Here is a 20,315-nt window from a genome sequence, read left to right on the forward strand (position 1 = left end):
TGCAATGATTGGCATCTAAACTGGTGCTCAGAAAGGAAAGATTCTCACTAATCAGTTAGTAGAATGGAGGTATTTGGCAATGAGTAAATGTTTTGGAATTGAGTTTGAAATTTCTTGATGCTTGCCATCATTTTTACAATTCCAACAGCCAAGTCCATCAAACTATATACTAAGCTGTCCCAGTCTATCCTGCCATGACTGTCATTTCCAGAGTCAGTAACAAGGGACAGTACTGGAGGAGCCAAGCATATTGATCTAAAGATGGTGCACATGACTTTCTGATTGTTATGACTAGTCAGTGGGATAGCTCTCCCATTTTACACACCAGCTCCCAGATGTTGGACTTTGCAGGTTTAAATGTACAATTGTTTGAATCTTTGCCCAAACCATAGTTGAACATAAAAACATAAAAACTAGGAGCAGAAGTAGGCTATCTGGTCCTTCGAGCCTGCTCCATCATTCAATAAAATCATAACTGATCATTTCATGGTCTCAGTTCCACTTTTTCACCCTCTCACCATAATCCTTAATTCCTTTACTGTTCAAAAAATTATCTATCTTAGCTTTAAAAACATTTAATCAAGAATCCTCAACTACTTCACAGGGCAGGGAATTCCATAGATTCACAACCCTCTGGGTGAAAAGATTCCTTCTCAATTCAGTCCTAAATCTGCTTCCCCTAATTTTGAGGCTACACCCTCTTGGCCTAGTTTCACCAGCAGTGGAAATATCCTCTCTACTTCTTTCCCATCTATTCCCTTCATAATACTTTATGTTTCTATAAGATCCCCCCTTTTTCTACTAATTCCAGTCTACTTAGTCTCTCCTCATAAGCCAACCCCCTCAATTCCAGAATCAACCTAGTGAACCTCCTCTGCACCCCCTCCAGTGTAAGTCCATATTTTCTCAAATAAGGAGACCAAAATTGCACAAAGTACTCCAGGCCTCACCAGCACCCTAAATAGCTGCAGCATAACCTCCCTGCTTTTAAATTCAATCCTTTTAGCAATGAAGAATAAAATTCCATTTGCCTTTTTAATTACCTGCTGCACCAGCAGACCAATCTTCTGTGAGTGCAATAATTTTACCTGTCATAATTGAGTTATTCAGGCACATCAAAACGGTACTCATTTTCATAACCAGGTGAATACGTTATTCTTAATAGCTTTTAAACTTTATTTACTAGATCATAGAACATTACAGCGCAATACAGGCCCTTCGGCCCTCGATGTTGTGCCAACTTATGGAACCAATCTGAAGCCCATCTAATTAAACTAGTTTTTTTTTGTATTGCATCTTTTAAAACAAAACAAACAGGATTGGTTAGGTCACATGTTACCTCTCGCAAATGAGAAATATAGCATTATGGCAAAAGATTTAGAGATCACAGTAAACATGTAACAAATGTAACAAACAAATTACTTACCTATAACTGATCGATTAAGTTTACTGGTTGGGACAACTGAGAAGGAATCCAGAGCTTCTGTCACCCTACAGATGAAACCAGGCACAGTTCAGAAGCAAGAAGAAAATCATATTACTAGTCATCCAGTGCCACAGAATTTAAGTATTGTTAAAAAAAATACATTTCTCTTTAGTAATTTACCCTAAAATTTGAATAAAACTTACATTTCAATTAATGTTTTAATTCTGCTGACAAAAATATACGTTTGTCAAAGCTTTTCATCTCAAACGCATCAGGAAATCTTAGAAGAATATAAATTCAAAGGGAAAACCAACATTTATACTGCATGAGGACAGACAAAGTATTGACCATATCTGACCAAACTATGTCCATATCTGGCCAAAGTATGTTTGCGAAACTTGCAACACGGTGTCTAACATCAGATGCAATTGTGCAATTGGAAACAATTTGCTAGATAATCCTGAACTATGCATGGAACTAGGTGGCAAACAATTCAGGTCTGTCAATTGGGGTTGCAGTGGGTGCACTTGGGTGCATTTGAAGCTCCATATATTAATATTTAAGGCCCTGTTCTTTGCAGTCAGGAAGAACATATACAGGCACTTCATCTGTTTCATCTCAACAAAAATAAATGACTGCATTAGCTCTTCATTTCTCAGGGCAAAGTCCTGATAAATCAGAGTAAACCTGCTCAGTTGAAAACTTAATAAAGCCTAGCTCTTAACTATCATCAATATGTGCATTCTCCATTGCAATGCTGCAATTAAAGAACCAGCACAACCAAATAACTACCTTCTCTACTATATATTCTACCACACACTTGAGGCATATTTTCCAAATTTCAATCAGAGCTCAACTGACAATCAATTCGCACTGTTTTCTCGTGCAGTAAAAACGTTGATTTTCTCTCTGAATAAGTATTCTTGTGCGATGTCCTGATACTTACAAGATAAAAAACATCCACAAAATGTACCTTTTTCACCAAAACATAAGAATAATTGAAATGTATATTTCATTCAGAATTTAAGGCAAACCTACTGAAGAAAAATGTATACCTAAATGCTGATTTTGTCTTTCAGCTCTCTAATTTGGAACATAAATGGAGTAATGAATGCCAAGAAAGTATGCATTATACAGCTCTGTTGAATTTTGTCTAGTTTTAGAATCTATACTACCTTCAAATCAAACTTGCAGCAAATGATTGAAGTTGCTGTATGAAACATGGGGCCACTTTAATACATTATATGAAAAGGATTAAAGAAGAACGTTGCATTATATTTCAGCCTATAGGTGTACTGAATAACACATACGATCACAGATATGGGAAGGAACCTGAACACCAATGAGCAAGTGGGAGAGCCGTTAAAAAGACCACAGACTAGATAACCAGTGGCACAAATTGGGCAGTCCACTGCCCACCATATTCGTAAGGATTCCTGAATAGGAAGGTGTTCAGAGTCCAGGCATGAAACAGACATTTGGCTGTTTGCAGATATTATGACCAAGGAGTAGTAGAATGAAACTGACTGGACAATTATATTAAAGAACCAGCACAACCAAATAACTACCTTCTCTACCATATATTCAACCACACACTTGAGGCTTATTTTCCAAATTTCATTGGCCACAGAATGCCATCAATATGCTTAGGCACTTAGCTTCCAAAAAAACCATCAATGTGATAGAACCACATCCGTAATTCTGTAAGTCCACTTTTCAATCTAGGTACAGGAGGAAAGGCCTGATGCACTCTTGAGCAGCAAGAAATCATTATTGACACGTAATTAGTTATAAAAGCTAATGTGAATGATTCATTACTGCTTAGAAGAGTGTATAAATGTTAAAGAATTTTTTAAAATTTCAATCCTGATGGAATTATAATCACCACTTTCAATACAATTTTACATCCTCAGCAATTTCTAGAACAGCATTTAACACACAACTGTCCCCACTGTCCAGTCATACCTAAAATATATAGCTTTCTCCTCCAGATTTTGGTGAATCAGGTTACAATTTCCGTTAGAGCAAGGTTTTTATCAACACTTATCTAGCAATACTCTCAAACTGAATTGCAAATGATCACAGCAATCATGAAGTCAGAGTTACCAACAAATCAGTGTTGTCAGACTCACCATGATTAGCATCAATTTGCTGATATTAGTCGTGTAATTGCAATCCACTCTTTTAATTATTCCATTGATTTCCATAGTTTTATAAGCTTATGAGTAGGGAACGAGGGGACATTGCACGTCATAATGTCAGACTGATGCATCAATAAAGTGCTTAATTAGAGCTCTCTGCTGGACTGGTTAATGATAAATTAACTTACAGCACAATAGTGTGTGATGATCCAACATCTGAGATAGGTGTTCATAGCACAAATTTAATATTAACTAGCTAGATTCCAAACTGATACTAAAGGGGAAAACTGACTAGATAAAACAATGAGAAACTGTACAACTAAGAAAATCACCCTAAACAATGTGTTTAGTATACTTACTACCTGTGAGGATAAGGATCAAGGCAGTTGGAAGACAGCCAGAGTGCTGTCTTGGCGTTTTGAGGCAGGAGGTTTTGAAAGGGAGGAGAAGGTGAAAGAGAACCAAGTGTGATAGATGTAGAAGATTCAAAACTTTTTTGGTGGCACAGTGATGGTGGTTGTGGGGAAGAGATACAGGATAGCGGAGATGGAGGAGGCAGCTGCCTTCCTTTACAAATAGGATTGTGGTTTGTTACCTTCCTGATGCTAGGGTGAGAGACATTTTGAACCACATGCAATGAGTATTGGAGGGTGACAGTGGGGATTTAATTGCTGTCAGCAATGCTGAGTCAAACAACATAAGAAAAAGTAGGCAAGTGATCCTGTTTGGAGAGTACTGATAATTAGGAGCTAAATTATAGGAAGGGATGATACAGGGAGTGAGTAACCTCCTTAGTATTGCCTTAACTACATTCAAATTGGCATGGGAAAAGCAGACTGGGGAGGTGGACAAATGATTGAAGGAATGGTTTGAGAAAGAATAGTTTCACTTTATAGATTGCAAGAGCCAGCACTGGGATACAAAATAACTGAATCTTCAGGTCTATTTCTACCTGAACCAGGCTGGGATTAAGGTCCAAGTAGGAAAGCTAAGTAGGATGTTCATGAGGATTTCAGAATAGCAAATGAGGAGAGGGCTCACGAGGAAAAAGATTAAAAATAAACAAAATGAAAGACAGTGGAATAACAAGAGGAAGTTGTGTTTTACACGCTGCAAGCAAAGTAAAATCTAAAAAATGTAAAGCATTTAAACCAGGAGAGAGGATTAGGGACCTTATGAGTTGAACATTGAAGCAGAAAGACAGGTTAGGTATGCAGCTCAAATAGGAGTTATTTATACAAATAGAAGAACTACAAAGAAGAAATTGAGCCTGTTCCAGGTACTAACTTAACCTGGACGATATGGCATGCAAACCGTCATAAAGATATGTTGCAAGATTGTCAGGACATGATACCAGGTTACAAAGTCTGCAGGATAGTTAGGAAAAATGATGAAGATTCATTTACTTCTTGAATGAAAAGCCTCTATTTACATGGAGCCTTACAAAACTACTGGATATCTTCAAGGAGATTAGATTAGATTCTCTACAGTATGGAAAGAGGCCCTTTAGCCCACACCGCCCCTTCAAAGAGAAGCCCACCCAAACCCATTCCCCTACCCAATACTTATCCAGACTAACACACCTAACACTGCGTGCAATTTAGCATGGCCAGTTCCCCTGACATGCACATCTTTGGAAAAGATTGTGGCTGTAACAGGCTGCTCGTTCTTTGAGGTCTTTTAGTTGTTAGAAGCGAATTCCTCGAATTCCAGGAGCAGTAATTACTGTTTTATATGCTGTTGCATTGTTTTCGAACTTTGGAGAAAAAAAAGTCAAAACAATGGCACTTTTAAAAGGGAGAAGGACAGAAATAGGCTGCACACGGTCAGTGCGGGACAGAGAGAGCGAGAAAGTAATCCATATTGCTAACTGACGCAGCAGTGAATATGTGCAGTTACTGCCTTTGCTGTTTGAATTCATGTATCGCTGGACATCAGACTGAGTCTAGGAAAACTTAACAAACAGTGAAATTCACAACTGATCTTGGAGGAACCTGTTTGGGAAAGGTCACAGCACAGAAACAGATAAGTGTATAATTTTTAAAGTGTTGCCTTGCTGTAAATCTTGAGTGGGTTCTTTCTTGATTATATGCTTTATTGAGATCTATCTCTTGATTAAATTTTTAAAATATAACACGTAAATTTTAAGTTAGCCTGGAGCAATGTTTTTTAGAGCAATAAGACAGTGCTATTTTTCAGGACCGTAGATCAGAAGGGAAAAACAAATGGCCTCTGGTAGAGTGATATTGTCTTCCTATCAGATGTGGGAATTTCGAGAGAGATTATGTGTTACTGAGGATTACATCTGCAGTAAATGTCATTGGTTGCGAATACTATCAGATCAAATGAATTTGTTGGAGTGACAGAGGCAATGAAAAATTTACAAGAGCAAGGGGGTGTGATGGATGACAGTTATAGGAAGGGAGAAAAACCACAGATACAGTCAGATAGATAGGTTAACTCCAGGAAAAGTAGGAAAGGTAGGCAGGTAGTGCAAGAGTCTTCTGTAGCTATCCCCATTTCAAACAAGTATTTTGTTTTGGAAAATGTAGGGGGTGATGGATTATCAAGGGAATGTAGCACAATCAGCCAAGTTTCTGGCATCAAGACAGGCTCTAATATAATGAGGGGTAAGTTGGGTTCAAAGTGATCATTGTGTTAGGGGACTCTCCAGTCAGAGGGACAGACAGACATTTCTGTGGCCAGCAGCAAATCAGAATGGTGTGCTTTCTCCCTAGTACTAAGATCAAGGATGTCTCAGAGAGGGTGCAGAACATTCTCAAAGGGGAGGGGGACCAGCAGGAGCTCATTGTACACATTAGAACCAATAACATAAGAAAGGAAAATGATGAGATTTTGAAGGGAAATATAGACCTTGGCTATTCATCTTATCTATGTACTCTTATGATTTTATAACCTCTTTGGCTGTTTTTATTTATTCATAGATTTGGGTATTGCTGACTAGACCCACATCCTATGAATAAATCAAAAAAGCCAAAGAGGTTTATTGCCAAAACGGCAATTAAGAGCCAACCACATTGTTGTAGATCTGGAGTCACATGTAAGCTAATTTAGGTAAGAATGGCAGTTACATTCCCTAAGGACATTAGTAAATCAGATGGATTTTTCCTGACAACCAACAATGTTTCATGGTTATCAGACTCTTAATTCTAGACTTTCATTGAGTTCAAATTTCACCATCTACCATATCAGAATTTGAACTGGGGTTGCTAGAATGTTAGAGTTGAGAGCGGGGTGCTGGAAAGGCACAGCAGGTCAGGCAGCATCCAAGGAACAGGAAAATTGACGTTTCAGGCAAAAGCCCTTCATCAGGACCAAACTCTCAACGCTAATCTCCAGCATCTGGAGCTCTCATTTTTGCCAGAATATTAGCTGGGTCTCTAGATTACTAGGTCAATGTCTCAACAGATTATACACTGACAACCTTATTTAGTGGGGGGCATTTTCTGCAATTCAAACCCACAACTTGATAGAAGTTGGAGCTTAAATGTAGCACATTCGACTGCTCTTGCTGCACTATCACAATAGTGGTAACTCACAATTTTCTGCCTCAGACACAAGCATACTATCCTCTGAATGGAAAAAAAGTAACACCTCAATTTCAGTATGTCATACATGGGTCCTAGATAAAAGATGGCGTCTACGGATGATAAACATCCAACAATGGCTAATTGCTTGAACTTGCTAAGACATCTAATAATTTCTACTGTCTCTAGTCTAGTTACCTCAAAGCAGTGTTTTTCTAAGGGAATTAATGATCAAGCTTTTGCAATATGTTCTTCCAAAGATATGTTTTATAAACATCATTAGCACTTATGCATTAATTATGTTGAACAGCAAACAGTGGAAGTATACAAAGAGCTGGAGTAGTTCACCTTGACCAATATTAAAATCAGAATTTTTGATGTTATATTCTAATATTAGCATACAAATGTTAGAGCAGTAGAAATCAATATTAATACTTTTATTATTGAGCCTAATAATAAGTATGTTGCAATAGCTAATAAAATAACTCACAAAGGAATTTAACATGAACATGTTAACTACTTGTCTAATAATATTTCAAAAGTGCAATGTTGCTTGCTATTATGTGGGCAAGTGGTATAAAGGATGTTGTAATACTGGGCTTTTATTGATTTAGGAACTTCACTTTTTCCCTTGCCGTGTAATTATAAAACATAATGAATGTGTCCTTGCACTTAGAATTGGTATCTGCTCAACTGCCTGATAGCACAATTTGCAACGTGTTGGAATCGCCAGGGTAACCCACATGTTGATTGTTGAATGGATCACTGCCTACTGAAGTAACAATTGTCTCTAAGTACTCATCCACACTACTCTGAAAACATAATCAGAGTTCAGAAAACAACTCAATGCCAAGCACTTCAAAGATCTAAGCTTTGTTCTCAGTATTGTCGTTAAGATGATGCTGGTGCAATACCTTCAATTTGAATGAAAGATTTAAAAATATTACATGAGAAAACAATCCAGTGTGAACAGCACAAGAAATATGTGACCCATAGAACATTAATGTATTCTAACGATTTTATCATGGTTAATTTGAGAATCACATCAGGCAAAAACAGTTTTGTATTTTTGATTTTCCTTTAAATTGTAACCAGTAACTTTTCTGTTTTTATTCTTTCAATGATGTCACTATTTACTTGATACTAGGTTAATCAAGTTCCAGTTTCATGTCCTAAGCAGATATGGATTGAAGATGTTTCACACCATCTCAACTGACCTTGCTTTCAACCTCATTTCCTTCCACCTTCATCCAGAAAAGGGACTCCACAGGTATGTATGGTCAAACACTTGAACCATTTATTGAGAAATGAACCACTGAAATGCTGTGCTGTTCATTTGTCACTACTTTAACTTTAATTGAAAACCCTGAATGAAGGAGAATAATTTTTCTTAACCTCTCTCTCTGCAGAAATTGACTTCATAAGCTGCTTGAATATCAAAACTTATCGTAACACAGTGAAAGCCTTAAAATAAAAATGTTGCAAAAAAATCTACAGTAAGATGGAAACAGTTACAAATTTAACTAAAGCTAGCTAAATTGAATTTTAAATTTATTGACACATAAGTAGCACCAGTGGTTTATAGAAGTCATTTTTGTGGAAAATGTAATTTTGTGTATGCATCTCCCTCTTGGGGTGGGGGGGCGGGGATGAAATTCTCTTATCCAACAAAGACTAATAAACATGTACAGTCACCACTGTATCACTGTAAAAATAATATTAAGATTAGACTTACAGTGTGGAAACAGGCCCTTCGGCCCAACATGTCCACACCGACCCGCCGAAGCGCAACCCACCCATACCCCTAACCTAACACTACGGGCAATTTAGCTTGGCCAATTCACCTGACCCGCACATCTTTGGACTGTGGGAGGAAACCGGAGCACCCGGAGGAAACCCACGCAGACACAGGGAGAACGTGCAAACTCCACACAGTCAGTCGCCTGAGTCGGGAAATGAACCCGGGTCTACAGGCGCTGTGAGGCAGCAGTGCTAACCACTGTGCCACCGTGCCGCCAATATTGGGCATATTTAGAAAGATGAGTGACGATTAAGGTAGGGTTATCAACTCTGGTTGGAGACTTTCCTGGAGTTTCATCATGTGAAGCTCAGGCCATATGACATTGGATCATGTGAAAAAAAACCACATCACCGTCACATAAGATACCCGAAGCTAATTAATTAGTTGATTGAAACTTCTTTATAATGTAATTTGTTTAAAAGTTGAAACCTATATTCTGTTCGGAATTTCAGTCTCTTATTTTGACTTTGTTTAAAATAAGAATATGAGGAGTGACCTTATAGAGGTTTATAAAATCATGAGGGGCATGGATAGGATAAATAGACAAAGTATTTTCTCTGGGGTGGGGGAGTTCAGAACTAGAGGGTATATGTTTAGGGTGAGAGGGGAAAGATATAAAAGAGACCTAAGGGGCAACTTTTTCACACGGAGGGTGGTATGGGTATGGAATGAGCTGCCAGAGGAAGTGGTGGAGGCTGGTACAATTACAACATTTAAAAGGCATCGGAATGCGCATATAAATAGGAAGGGTTTGAAGTGATATGGGCCAGTTGCTGGCAGGTGGGACTAGATCGGGTTGGGATATCTGGTCAGCACGGACAAGTTGGACCGAAGGCTCTGTTTCCTTGCTTTAAATCTCTATGACCCTATAATATAACTTCATGACATTGTGAAGCAGAAACAGCAAAACAAAAATCCTTGCATTTACAATATTTGTATTTAGAGGAGTCAAGGATGTGTGTTTGGGGCAACATCAGATCAGCCATGATCTTATTGAATAGCAGAGCAGGCTCAAGGGTCAAGTGGCCTATTCCTGCTCTTAATTTGTTATCAGTGTTCCAAGTTGCTTAATGAGATTATCAATCAAACATTTTTGCTACTAAGCCACGTAAGAAGACATGAGGCAAATCACAACAATATTGGTCAATGGTATGCGTTTTTAGGATTGTCTTGGAGAGAGGTGAAGAGGCAGAGAGACATCTGGAAGTAATTTCTCCCTAATTTAGGATTTGGTGTCATGGTAGCCAATGGCCCTGGAGGGATCTTTTAAAATAATTCTCTGATGGGCTGTGAGTGTTATTGGCTAGGCCAGCATTTACTGCCTATCCCTAATCACCATTTGTGATGAGCCATCTGTTTGAAATCCTGCAGTCCATGTGAGGTCCAGTATTTTGACCCTGAAACATTGAAAAAAATGACAATATAGTTTCAAGTTCGAAAAGTATGTGGGTTGGCAGGGAACTTGCAGATGGTGATGGTCCCATGCAGCTGCTGCCCTTTTCCTTTGAGATGGCAGAGTTTGCAAGGTTGGAAGGTGCTATCAAACAAGCTTTGCTAAGTTGTTGCAGTGCACCTTATATATAAACACACTGCTGCCACAGTGAATCGAAGTGTGGAGAGTGCAAATTATTTTGCACTGAATTCTGGATTTGCCAATCTCAAGACATTTGTCTGACCTGTCAGTCAATTGTCAGATTTCCAAGGTGTATGCACAGCAAGCCGAGCTTCTTTGGTAGAAGTGAAAAATTGTGAAGGCTTTGATCAGTTCTCTGGAAGAGCTATAAGTATGATCAGGTGCAAGGCTGTTGTTCACAACGTTCTCAGAGGCTTTAAGTGCTTAGTCAGCGATAGCCAACTTCTTGGCAGGACTTCATCTGTTCAGCACATTGCTCACTTTCAATTGAATTTCCCTGCTATCAGCTTTCAGCATGACATGAAAGCAGCCTATGCAATTTGATCTTTGGACTTTGCTGGGCATCAAGGACAGGGGGAAAACTGTTCCAGCAGTAGCAAGAGCAGTGCAAGATCCCACTCACAAGGTAAATATTACTGACATCAAGGTCCAACTGGAATGAGGCCAAACCACCAACCTACAGTCTACTTGCAGAGAAGGTTAGTTCTCTCAACAAGTCTTCACCAGAGCCTCAGGAAATTCAGGCTTTCAGGCTGGTTGGTGTTACAATTTGTACTCTCCTAGAGCATGAACTCCTTCTCAGGGTACCAGCTGGACACTTGCCAGTGGCTGAAAGCTGCCTGTCTCTTATGATCACCTCTGTGCTTCCTTTGAGCCACTGAGTTGTTCTTTGTTGTCTTCTGCAAGGACAGAAAGCAGGCAGATGAGTTTTGTAATAGATTGTAACCAGAAAAGCACATCATTTGTAGTAAGTAACTATGAGGCATGAAGGTGAGTTATAAGGTGGGTTGACCTGAGGCGCAGTGTAAAGGAGAATTCTGGGCAAGTCAGAGTATGGAGGTTGGCTCCTGTAGATGTTACACCATTCATTCCTGAGGTCTTCAAGTCTTCTGTTGCATCATCTCCAGGATCACACACTGGATATAATTTCCTTCCATGCTTTGTTGGTTGGAGACGTTGTCTCTTCCTCCTGTACTTGAGAAAGCTGCCTATACATTAGTCAAACAGCAGAATCTCCAGGTAAAGGTCAGAGACCTGTGAGTCCAGTGGGGTGGTTAGGATGGAGGGGCAGGAGTGAATAGTCTTTCCATGTCTATCTTTTTTTGCTATTGGTGCTTCAACTTCAAAATCCTCATGCTGGCAAGCTTATCTGAAGCATGCCGGGGTCTCATCAAACAGAAACAGTTCTTTTGACAGAATTGCAATGTTATCCTTTCCATCTCCTTAATTGATCAAGGAGCCCAAAGGCAGGCTCTTAACTGTTTTTCTCTGGTAAAGAGAAACCAGAAGACACATTAATTGGGATGTCAACTATGCAACTGGAAAATTGTGCCACCATTGCACCAGAGATTAATATGTTAAAATTCTGCCCAAGGTCTTCAGACTTGCCCATGTTTACTTAGTAGGAATTTCTGCTTATTCTATATTGGATAACAGACAGTGTGATGTATCAGAGGCAGTAGATCAGTCAACAGTTGGTGAGATAAAGTTATTGTCACGTGCAACCTGAATTTGCGAATGATATAATTGATGGAAACATATAACAAGAAATAGAGAGGCCGTGGGCAAATTCTTGAAGAATTCCAAAAATAACAGTATAGGAGTGAGCAGTGAAGCTGTTGCAATTCTCTGGTTAAGCTTCAAAAGAAGAGAATAGAGCCAGGAAAGGCAAATTCCACCCCTCTGGATAACGAAGCAGAAGGATGGGGAAAGATGATATTGTCAACTCTGTCAAAGACTGAGCAATAGATTGAGAAGATGAGGAGTGATAAATTGCTACAGTCACAATAATACAGAACTTCATTTGGGACTTTGATAACAACTGTTTCTGCTGAGAGAGAGCGGTGGGGAGACAGAATGAAAACTTAACTGGAGCATGAAAAATATCGGTTTGTAGGAACAATAGATCTTGATCTTGGAGATGACAATACATTCAAGGACTTTAAAGAGAAAAAGGAGATTGCAAATAGGGCAGTAGTTTGTAAGAGCAGAGGGGTCAAAGATGGGTGTTTTGAGGTGGAATCACTGATGTTAGATTGGAAGGATAGGAGAACATTGTGCAAACAATGGGAACTGCTGACAAAAGCAGCTGACATGGCAACCAGGAAAGGAAACTGAGTGATCAACACTTTGGTCAGAACAGGGAATGCGGAAGCAGAAAAAAAGTCACACGGACAAAATGAGCTCTGAGGTGAAGAAGATGAGATTCCACGGACAGTAGAGTGTACATGAGGGAGCGTTTGGCCTGGTGGGCTAGGGGAAGGAAGGCAAGTGGCAGAATTAACTCAACACTGGCACACAATGTCTGATATTGCGTTATTGTATTAAGACTGAGGTCCAGGTGCCACTGAAAAATACAAAAAGACAACTGCTGAACCTTCCTATAATATACTGTAAATGCTTTTCTTTTAATTGTCATCTTCATATTGTCAAGTTTTCCAAAGAAATTTGTCCAATATTAACAAAAGTTAGTATAACATTAATTATAAATACAGAATGAAGTTTTGAAAATCTTGTAATGTAGGAAATGAAGATGAAATATCCAGAATTTGAAATTGCAATGAGCTGGTTACTAAATGCCCTATGTGTCAGATCCAGACACTCTCGATCACTTGATCACCATTTTTTGAAATCTAAATTCTTTATTTTTGATGACTTGACCTTTTATACACTTATAACTAATCAGCATGTGTTCTTCCTTGCTGCTATTCTTTTTATCTTTTATCTTTGTATACAGCTGACTTTATTGCATTACCATGTAGTTTGGAGACTCATTCACCATCTGGTGAGCTGACTGTATAATCAGGAATAAATACAGTGATACACGAACATCATTGTATTATTTGAGTGAAAATATTGGTCTGGAGATTAGACAGTGCGCACTCATCTCACTGGTGTGAAAAGGGAAAGTAAAGGTCTCATTTACTTGGTGGTTTCTGAGCCTTTAGTGCACTATTTACCATATTTACAAAGGCTTATCAACAGCTGAAACAGTTGTTGGGATCATTGTGTACTCTAATAAAGGAACTTATTGTTGATTTGATTGTATTGCACACAGCTTGATCAAACATATCAGTTTCTTCAAATATTTAGCAACCAAACCAGCAGTCATTAAATTTTCGTCTTCTTTAATTTACATGGCGTCAGGAATCACCACAATTTGCAACTGCAATTGCCTTACCCCACCTTGAACTCTTATAAGAGCCTCAGATGGTGTGTGAGCCAGCTGATCTTGCTTTTCACTGAGATTATCATGTAGCCTGCAAAGCCATAACAGACGCATAGAATTCACCACAAATTGGTAGTTTTAACCAATTTGTTCGAACATGTTGTAACACATATCTGGGGAAGGTGGGCTTGAACCATGGCCTCTTGGGTTATAAGTAGAGGCAGAACCACTGTGCCACAAAAGCCATATTCACCACGGATAACCCAATAAAACTTAATTTGCCACAATCCTGTGACCAACCTGACTAGACATCTGTGGAGTGTCTTACAATGAAATCACACTTAATTTAGGTGTATTCCGATTTAAAAACCATTATATATTAATATTACAAGCGAAAGTAAATCTGTCAACATTCCCTAAAATTGCAATGTTGTATTGACTTTGTAAAGCAATTTAAATATCATATGACTACATTGTTGCAAACAATGGTAAAATAATTATATTTACTCTGGCAGCTATCTGTCAATGTGTTCACAGGCTATTTAGTGGAAAAACAAGAACACAAAGTCAACTGAACATAAGGAACAAACTAGATTTCGAAAGAAATCTACACATTGTTTTCACATTGCTTTTAGCCAATTTATGTGAAATTATGAGAGCTTTGTTATGTGGTATCAGACCACCAGTTAAACCATTCAGTGATTGAGTTTGTTCCCTTGCTTTCCTGTTTCCCACTTGCGCAGTTATTAATTTTATTTATTTCATTCTTGGGAGGTGTGGATGGATGGATGAATAGGTGGACGGATTGATGGATGGACGGACAGGTGGATGGATGGACAGATGGACAGATGGATGAAAAGTAACACATGCACAGAAAGTTGGCCCAGACTGCTGACACTTCCCAAAAGGCAAGTGAAGACTGGTATTCAGCTCTGAAGAAAGGTCAATGAACCTGAAACATTAAATCTGCTTTCTCTCCACAAATACTGACAGACCTGCGTTTTATTATGTTTCTGACTTCCAGCATCTGCAGTTCTTTGTTTTTTTTGAATACTAGTAGAAGTTGGAGAACAGGCCTTTAGTCTTCCCTCTTGTCAAGTTTGGTGTCCAATGGGTGAAACATTACTATACTCAACAGAAATATAGATAAAATACAATCTTCAAAATATACAACATAATGATACTCATGATAATCATAATGCAATGCATTAAATTGGGTGCAGTGTCTTCAATAAATTACTGATGTTAGCTTACACTCAGTATTAGGAGAAAATGAGGAATGCAGATACAAACCAAATTCCCAATTCAACAATGTCTGAGAAATCTCAATGCCACAAATTAATATTCATTACCTCTGAACTCTCGATGGAGGTGCAAACACTCCATGTTTTGGCACACAAGTGAAATACTGTACTCCTCCAACAGAGCCATCATTCTTGCCATTGGGTTTATCCAATTCAATCCCATACCAATAACCTATAAGATTAGACAATAATAATAAGATTTAGATAACACAAAATGTGTTTGATTTTATCCAATCCACACACCTAGCTGGAATTTAACAGCCAGGTGGTAGAAACTGAACTTCATAAAATGGATGCAACAAGAGAAAACTTTACAGACCAAAACATGCTGGATGACTAGAGAAAATGAGGTTTTGGTCTAGACTAAGAAGGAAATATATGTCAGATACAGGGATTGACTGAATTGCTAGAGGAATATAAAGGCTGTAGAAGTATACTTAGGAGGGAAATGAGACAGTTTTGGCAAATAGAATTCAGGAGAATCCAGAGGGATTCTACAAATACAATGGTGGCTCAGTGGTTAGCACTGCTGCCTCACAGTGCCAGGGACCCGGGTTCAATTCCTACCTCAGACAACTGGCTGTGTGGAGTTTGCACATTCTCCCTGTATCTGCTTGGGTTAACTCCAGGTGCTCTGGTTTCCTCCCACAATCCAAAATTGTGCAGGTCAGGTGAATTGGCCATGCTAAATTGTCCATCGTGTTAGGTGCATTAGTAAAGGGTAAATGTAAGGGGGTGGGTTACTCTTTGGAGCGTCTGTGTGGACTTGTTGGGTCAAAGGGTCTGTATCCATGCTGCATGGAATCTAATCTAAAAAGGGTAACTAGGGAGATAATTGCATCCCTCAATGATCAGCAAGGCTGCTTATGTGTGGAACCATGGGAGAGATACTAAATGAGCATGTTGCATCAGTGTTTATTGTGGAGACGAATATGGAACGTGGAGAACTTAGGAAAATAAATAGCGACACCTTGAAAAAATGTCCACAATACAGAGGAGGATGAGCTGGTGTCTTAAAATGCATTGGGATAAATCCCCCAGGTCCTAATCAGGTGTAGAACTTTCTGAGAAGCTAGTGAAGTGATTGCAGAGTCCTTTGCTGAGATATTTGTATCATCACTAACCACAGGTGGAGTGCCAGAAGACTTGTAGCTGGCTAATTATTTAAGCAAGGTGGTAAGGAAAATCTAGAGTACTATAGACTGGTGAGCCTGACATCGGGCAGTTGTTAAAGGAGATCCTGAGGGACAGGATTTACATGTATTTAGAAAGGCAAGGACTGATAAGGGATAGTCAGCATGGCTTTGTATGTGGGAAATCGCATTTCACTAACATGACTGAGTGCTTTGAAGAAGTAACAGAGAGGATTAATGAAGGCAGAGTGGTGAACATGACCAAATGGATTTCAGGAAGGTGTTCAAAAAGGTTCCACATGGTAGGCTGGTTAGCAAGGTTAGATCACATGGAATACAGAGAGAACTAGCCATATGGATGCAGAACTGGCTTGAAGATAGGAGACGATGGTGGTGGACTGTTGATATTCAGACTGGAGGCCTGTGACCAGAGGTGTGTTACAAAGATCGATGCTACATCCACTGTTTTTTGTCATTTATATAAATGATTTGGATGTAAACATAGGATGAATGGTTAGTAAGTTTGTAGATGACACCAAACTGGTGGTGTAGTGGATAGCAAAGAAGGTTACCTCAGAGTACAATGGGAACTTGACCCGTTGGGCCAATGAATGGCAGATGGAGTTTATTTTAGATACATGTGAGGTGTTGTACTTTGGAAAGGCAAATCAGGGCAGGACTTAGACACTTAAAAATAAAGGTCCTGAGCAGTGTTGCTGAACAAAGAGACCTTGGAGTGCAGATTCATTGTTGCTTGAAAGTGGAATCACAGGTAGACTGGGCAGTGAAGAAGGCATTTGGATGCTTGCCTTTATTGGTCAGTGCACTGAGTATAGGAGTTGAGAGGTCATGTTTCTGCTGCACAGGTCATTGTTTAGGCCATTTTTGGAATACTGTGTTCAATTCTGGTCTTCCTCCAGGAAGGATTTTGTGAAAGTTGAAAGGGTTCAGAAAAGATTTACAAAGATGCTGCCAGTTTTGGAGGGTTTAAGCTGTAGGGAGAGGCTGAATAGTTTGGAGCTATTTTCCCTGGTGCATCAGAGGCTGAGGTGTGACCATATGGAGGTTTATAAAATCATGAGGAACATGAATAAGGTAAATAGACAAGGTTTTTTTCCCATCGTAGAGGAGTACAAAACTAGAAGGCATAGGTTTAAGGTCAGAGGGGACCTAAGGGGCAGCTATTCATGTAAAGAGTGATGCATCTTTGGAATGAGCTGCCACACAAAATAATGAAGGCTGGTACAATAACAACATTTAAAAGGCATCTGAATGGCTATATGAATAGGAAGGGTTTTGAGGGATATGGGCCAAGTGCTGGCAAATGGGACAAGATTAATTTGGGATATCTGGTCAACATAAATGTGTTGGACAAAGGGTCTGTTTATGTGCTGTACAGCTCTGTGGCTCTATGTCCCTAAAATGTGCCAGTTGTTCAGCTAGTAAGTCATTTCTCAGGCACTCTAGCAATTGCAGAAAACAAGCATCATGTGCTTTACTTGTAAATGAGTGGGAGGATTGCTAGTCTAAAAGATTAAAACTGGTTTAGGCTCACTCTGGAAAACTGAATGGTGTTGAGTGGAGCTAGAGGCAGGACAGCTCTGTTCACGTTTCTTCAGCTGCTGCCACTTACTTAGCTAAAAAAAATATATTTATACCTAATATTCATGACTGCTGGATATCTCAAAGATTTTATATGTGCTTTCTCGTCAATAAAGTACTTTTGAAATAATCACTTTGCAGTGTCAGAATACTTTTAAATCACTTTTCTGATACAAAGAAGAGCAAGAGTGCTTTCCAACTTACAGATCTTTAGATCGGCTTCTGCAATGACCCCTCTCTCCCATCTAACATGAACCTTGAGCTTGCAAAACAAACATCCTGAAATGCATTGCTTTTAATTGGCTGGCTGTAGAGAGCATCTTAACAGATGATAGTAACTCAGCCAAATAATATTAAGGAAGTCTGAGTTCCAATTTGGGCTAGCTTTGGACCTCCAAAATGGGATGAAGGTAGTGTTCAGGTTACATATCAGGTCTGAAAGGGAAATTTCAGCTTGGCTAGAAATTTCCACCTTGAAACGTTAAAAGATTGGATGGCATTTGGTGGATAATCCTAAGTGTTCAAAGAATTATGATGGCAAGCAATTTAGAATTTGTGTGATCTGAAAGTTTCATGTATTTATATACAGGGCTCTATTCTTTGCCGACAAAAACACTGCATGTATGCTTTGTGCCTGTTTCAACACAACAAAATGGGTGATAACCCTTTGCTTGTTCATTTTCAGGGCACTACCCTGACCAATCAGAGTCTTCCTGCCTGTTTTAAGATTTAACAAAGCCTGACTGTTAACACCAATCAGCATTCATGGTGCAGTCTCCTTAGCAATGCCATTACCAATTAGAATCCACTTGAAAACCTATGAGCACTCTATTGTCGTGCGGGATAAATGTTGGTTTTCCTCTGCGATTAGTATTTTTATGAATTATCCTGATAATGCTAGATGAAAAGCTTTGACAAAATGTGTCTTTTTTAAATACTGTTCAAATTAGAAGTTACATCTTTCAAGGACATTCAGTTTTCCAATTTTTTTTGACATACAAGGTAGCTAATCAAATCTAGGATACTTCGTCTCAAAATTACTGTTCATGTACAGGCATAAACATGGACTTCCACCCTACTGGAACTCAGAAATTTTGACTGTAAAATTGCTGTTATAACATAAAATTTGTTTATTGCTTTGAGATTGAAATCAGAAGTAAAATTAACACTCATTTAAAGGTTGAGAGTGTGGTGCTGGAAAAGCACAGCAGGTCAGGCAGCATCCGAGGAGCAAGACAATTAACATTTTGGGCATAAGACCTTCATCAGGAAGGGCTCTTCCAGCATCTGCAGTCCTCACTTTCTGCCTCCATCATCTGCAGTCCTCACTTTCTCCCTCCAGCATCTGCAGACCTCACTTTCTCTAAACTCATTTAAAAGTGGAAAGATTTGAGGTACCTGTCAATTGGTCACCAACAAGTAGTTCTCGGTGTTTTAATGTTGTGAAGGGTCTGATTCTTTACAATTCCGTAACACCTTTTCAATTATCCCTCTTGCAACATTAGGCTAATTTTTAGATTAGCTTACTTACAGTGTGGAAACAGGCTCTTTAGCCCAACAAGTCCACACCGACCCTCCAAAGAGCAACTTACCCATTCCCCTACATTTACCCCTTCACCTAACACTACGGGCAATTTAGCTGCACATTTTTGGACTGTGGGAGGAAACCAGAGCACTCGGAGGAAACCCATGCAGACACAGGGAGAATGTGCAAACTCCGTCCCGACAGTTGCCTGAGGCCAGAATTGAACCCAGGTCTCTGGCGCTGTGAGGCAGCAGTGCTAACCACTGTGCCACCGTGCCACCCAAGATTAAAGTCTGAATTATCTAAATTTGGTAACATGTATTTAGAAAATGTAATTATCACATGTCCTATGGTTCTTTCCATGGGAGATTGGTTAGCAATGTTAGGTCTCACAGAATACAGGGAGAACTAGCCATCTGGATACAGAACTTGCTCAAAGGTAGAAGACAGAGGTTGGTGGTGGAGGGTTGTTTTTCAGACTGGAGGCCTGTGACCAGTGGAGTGCCACAAGGATCGGTGCTGGGTCCTCTCTTTTTTTTTTGTCATTTATATAAATGTTTTGGATGCGAGCATAAGAAGTATGGTTAGTAAGTTTGCAGATGACACCAAAATTGGAGGTGTGGTGACAGCGAAGAAGGTTAACTCAGATTGCACCAGGATCTGGACCAGATGGGCCAATGGGCTGAGAAGTGGCAGATGGAATTAAATTCAGATAAATGCGAGGTGCTGCATTTTGGGAAAGCAAATCTTAGCAGGACTTATACACTTGATAGTAAGGTCCTAGGGAGTGTTGCTGAACAGAGACCTTGGAGTGTAGGTTCATAGCTCTTTGAAAGTTCAGTTGCAGGTAGATAGGATAGTGAAGAAGGTGTTTGGTATGCTTTCTTTATTGGTCAGAATATTGAGTACAGGGGTTGGGAGGTCATGTTGTGGCTGTACAGGTCATTGGTTAGGCCACTGTTGGAATATTGCATGCAGTTCTGGTCTCCTTCCTATTGGAAAGATGTTGTGAAACTTGAAAGGGTTCAGAAAA

General features: G+C 39.3%; 1 protein-coding gene across 1 annotated transcript in view; it reads right to left on the reverse strand.

The window, feature by feature from the left end:
- The window catches only part of LOC132819695 (CAP-Gly domain-containing linker protein 4-like), a 266,189-nt gene that overhangs the window by 61,406 nt on the left and 184,468 nt on the right, over window positions 1–20,315 (reverse strand). Inside the window, exons 13-14 of the mRNA XM_060831355.1 lie at window positions 15,071–15,194; window positions 1,427–1,491 (exon numbers count right to left, since the gene is read on the reverse strand). Of these exons, the coding sequence (XP_060687338.1) occupies window positions 1,427–1,491; window positions 15,071–15,194 (189 nt within the window). The remainder of the gene's footprint in view (window positions 1–1,426; window positions 1,492–15,070; window positions 15,195–20,315) is intronic.

Source organism: Hemiscyllium ocellatum, chromosome 10 (assembly GCF_020745735.1).
Source record: "Hemiscyllium ocellatum isolate sHemOce1 chromosome 10, sHemOce1.pat.X.cur, whole genome shotgun sequence".
In the NCBI taxonomy this organism is placed as follows: Eukaryota; Metazoa; Chordata; class Chondrichthyes; order Orectolobiformes; family Hemiscylliidae; genus Hemiscyllium; species Hemiscyllium ocellatum.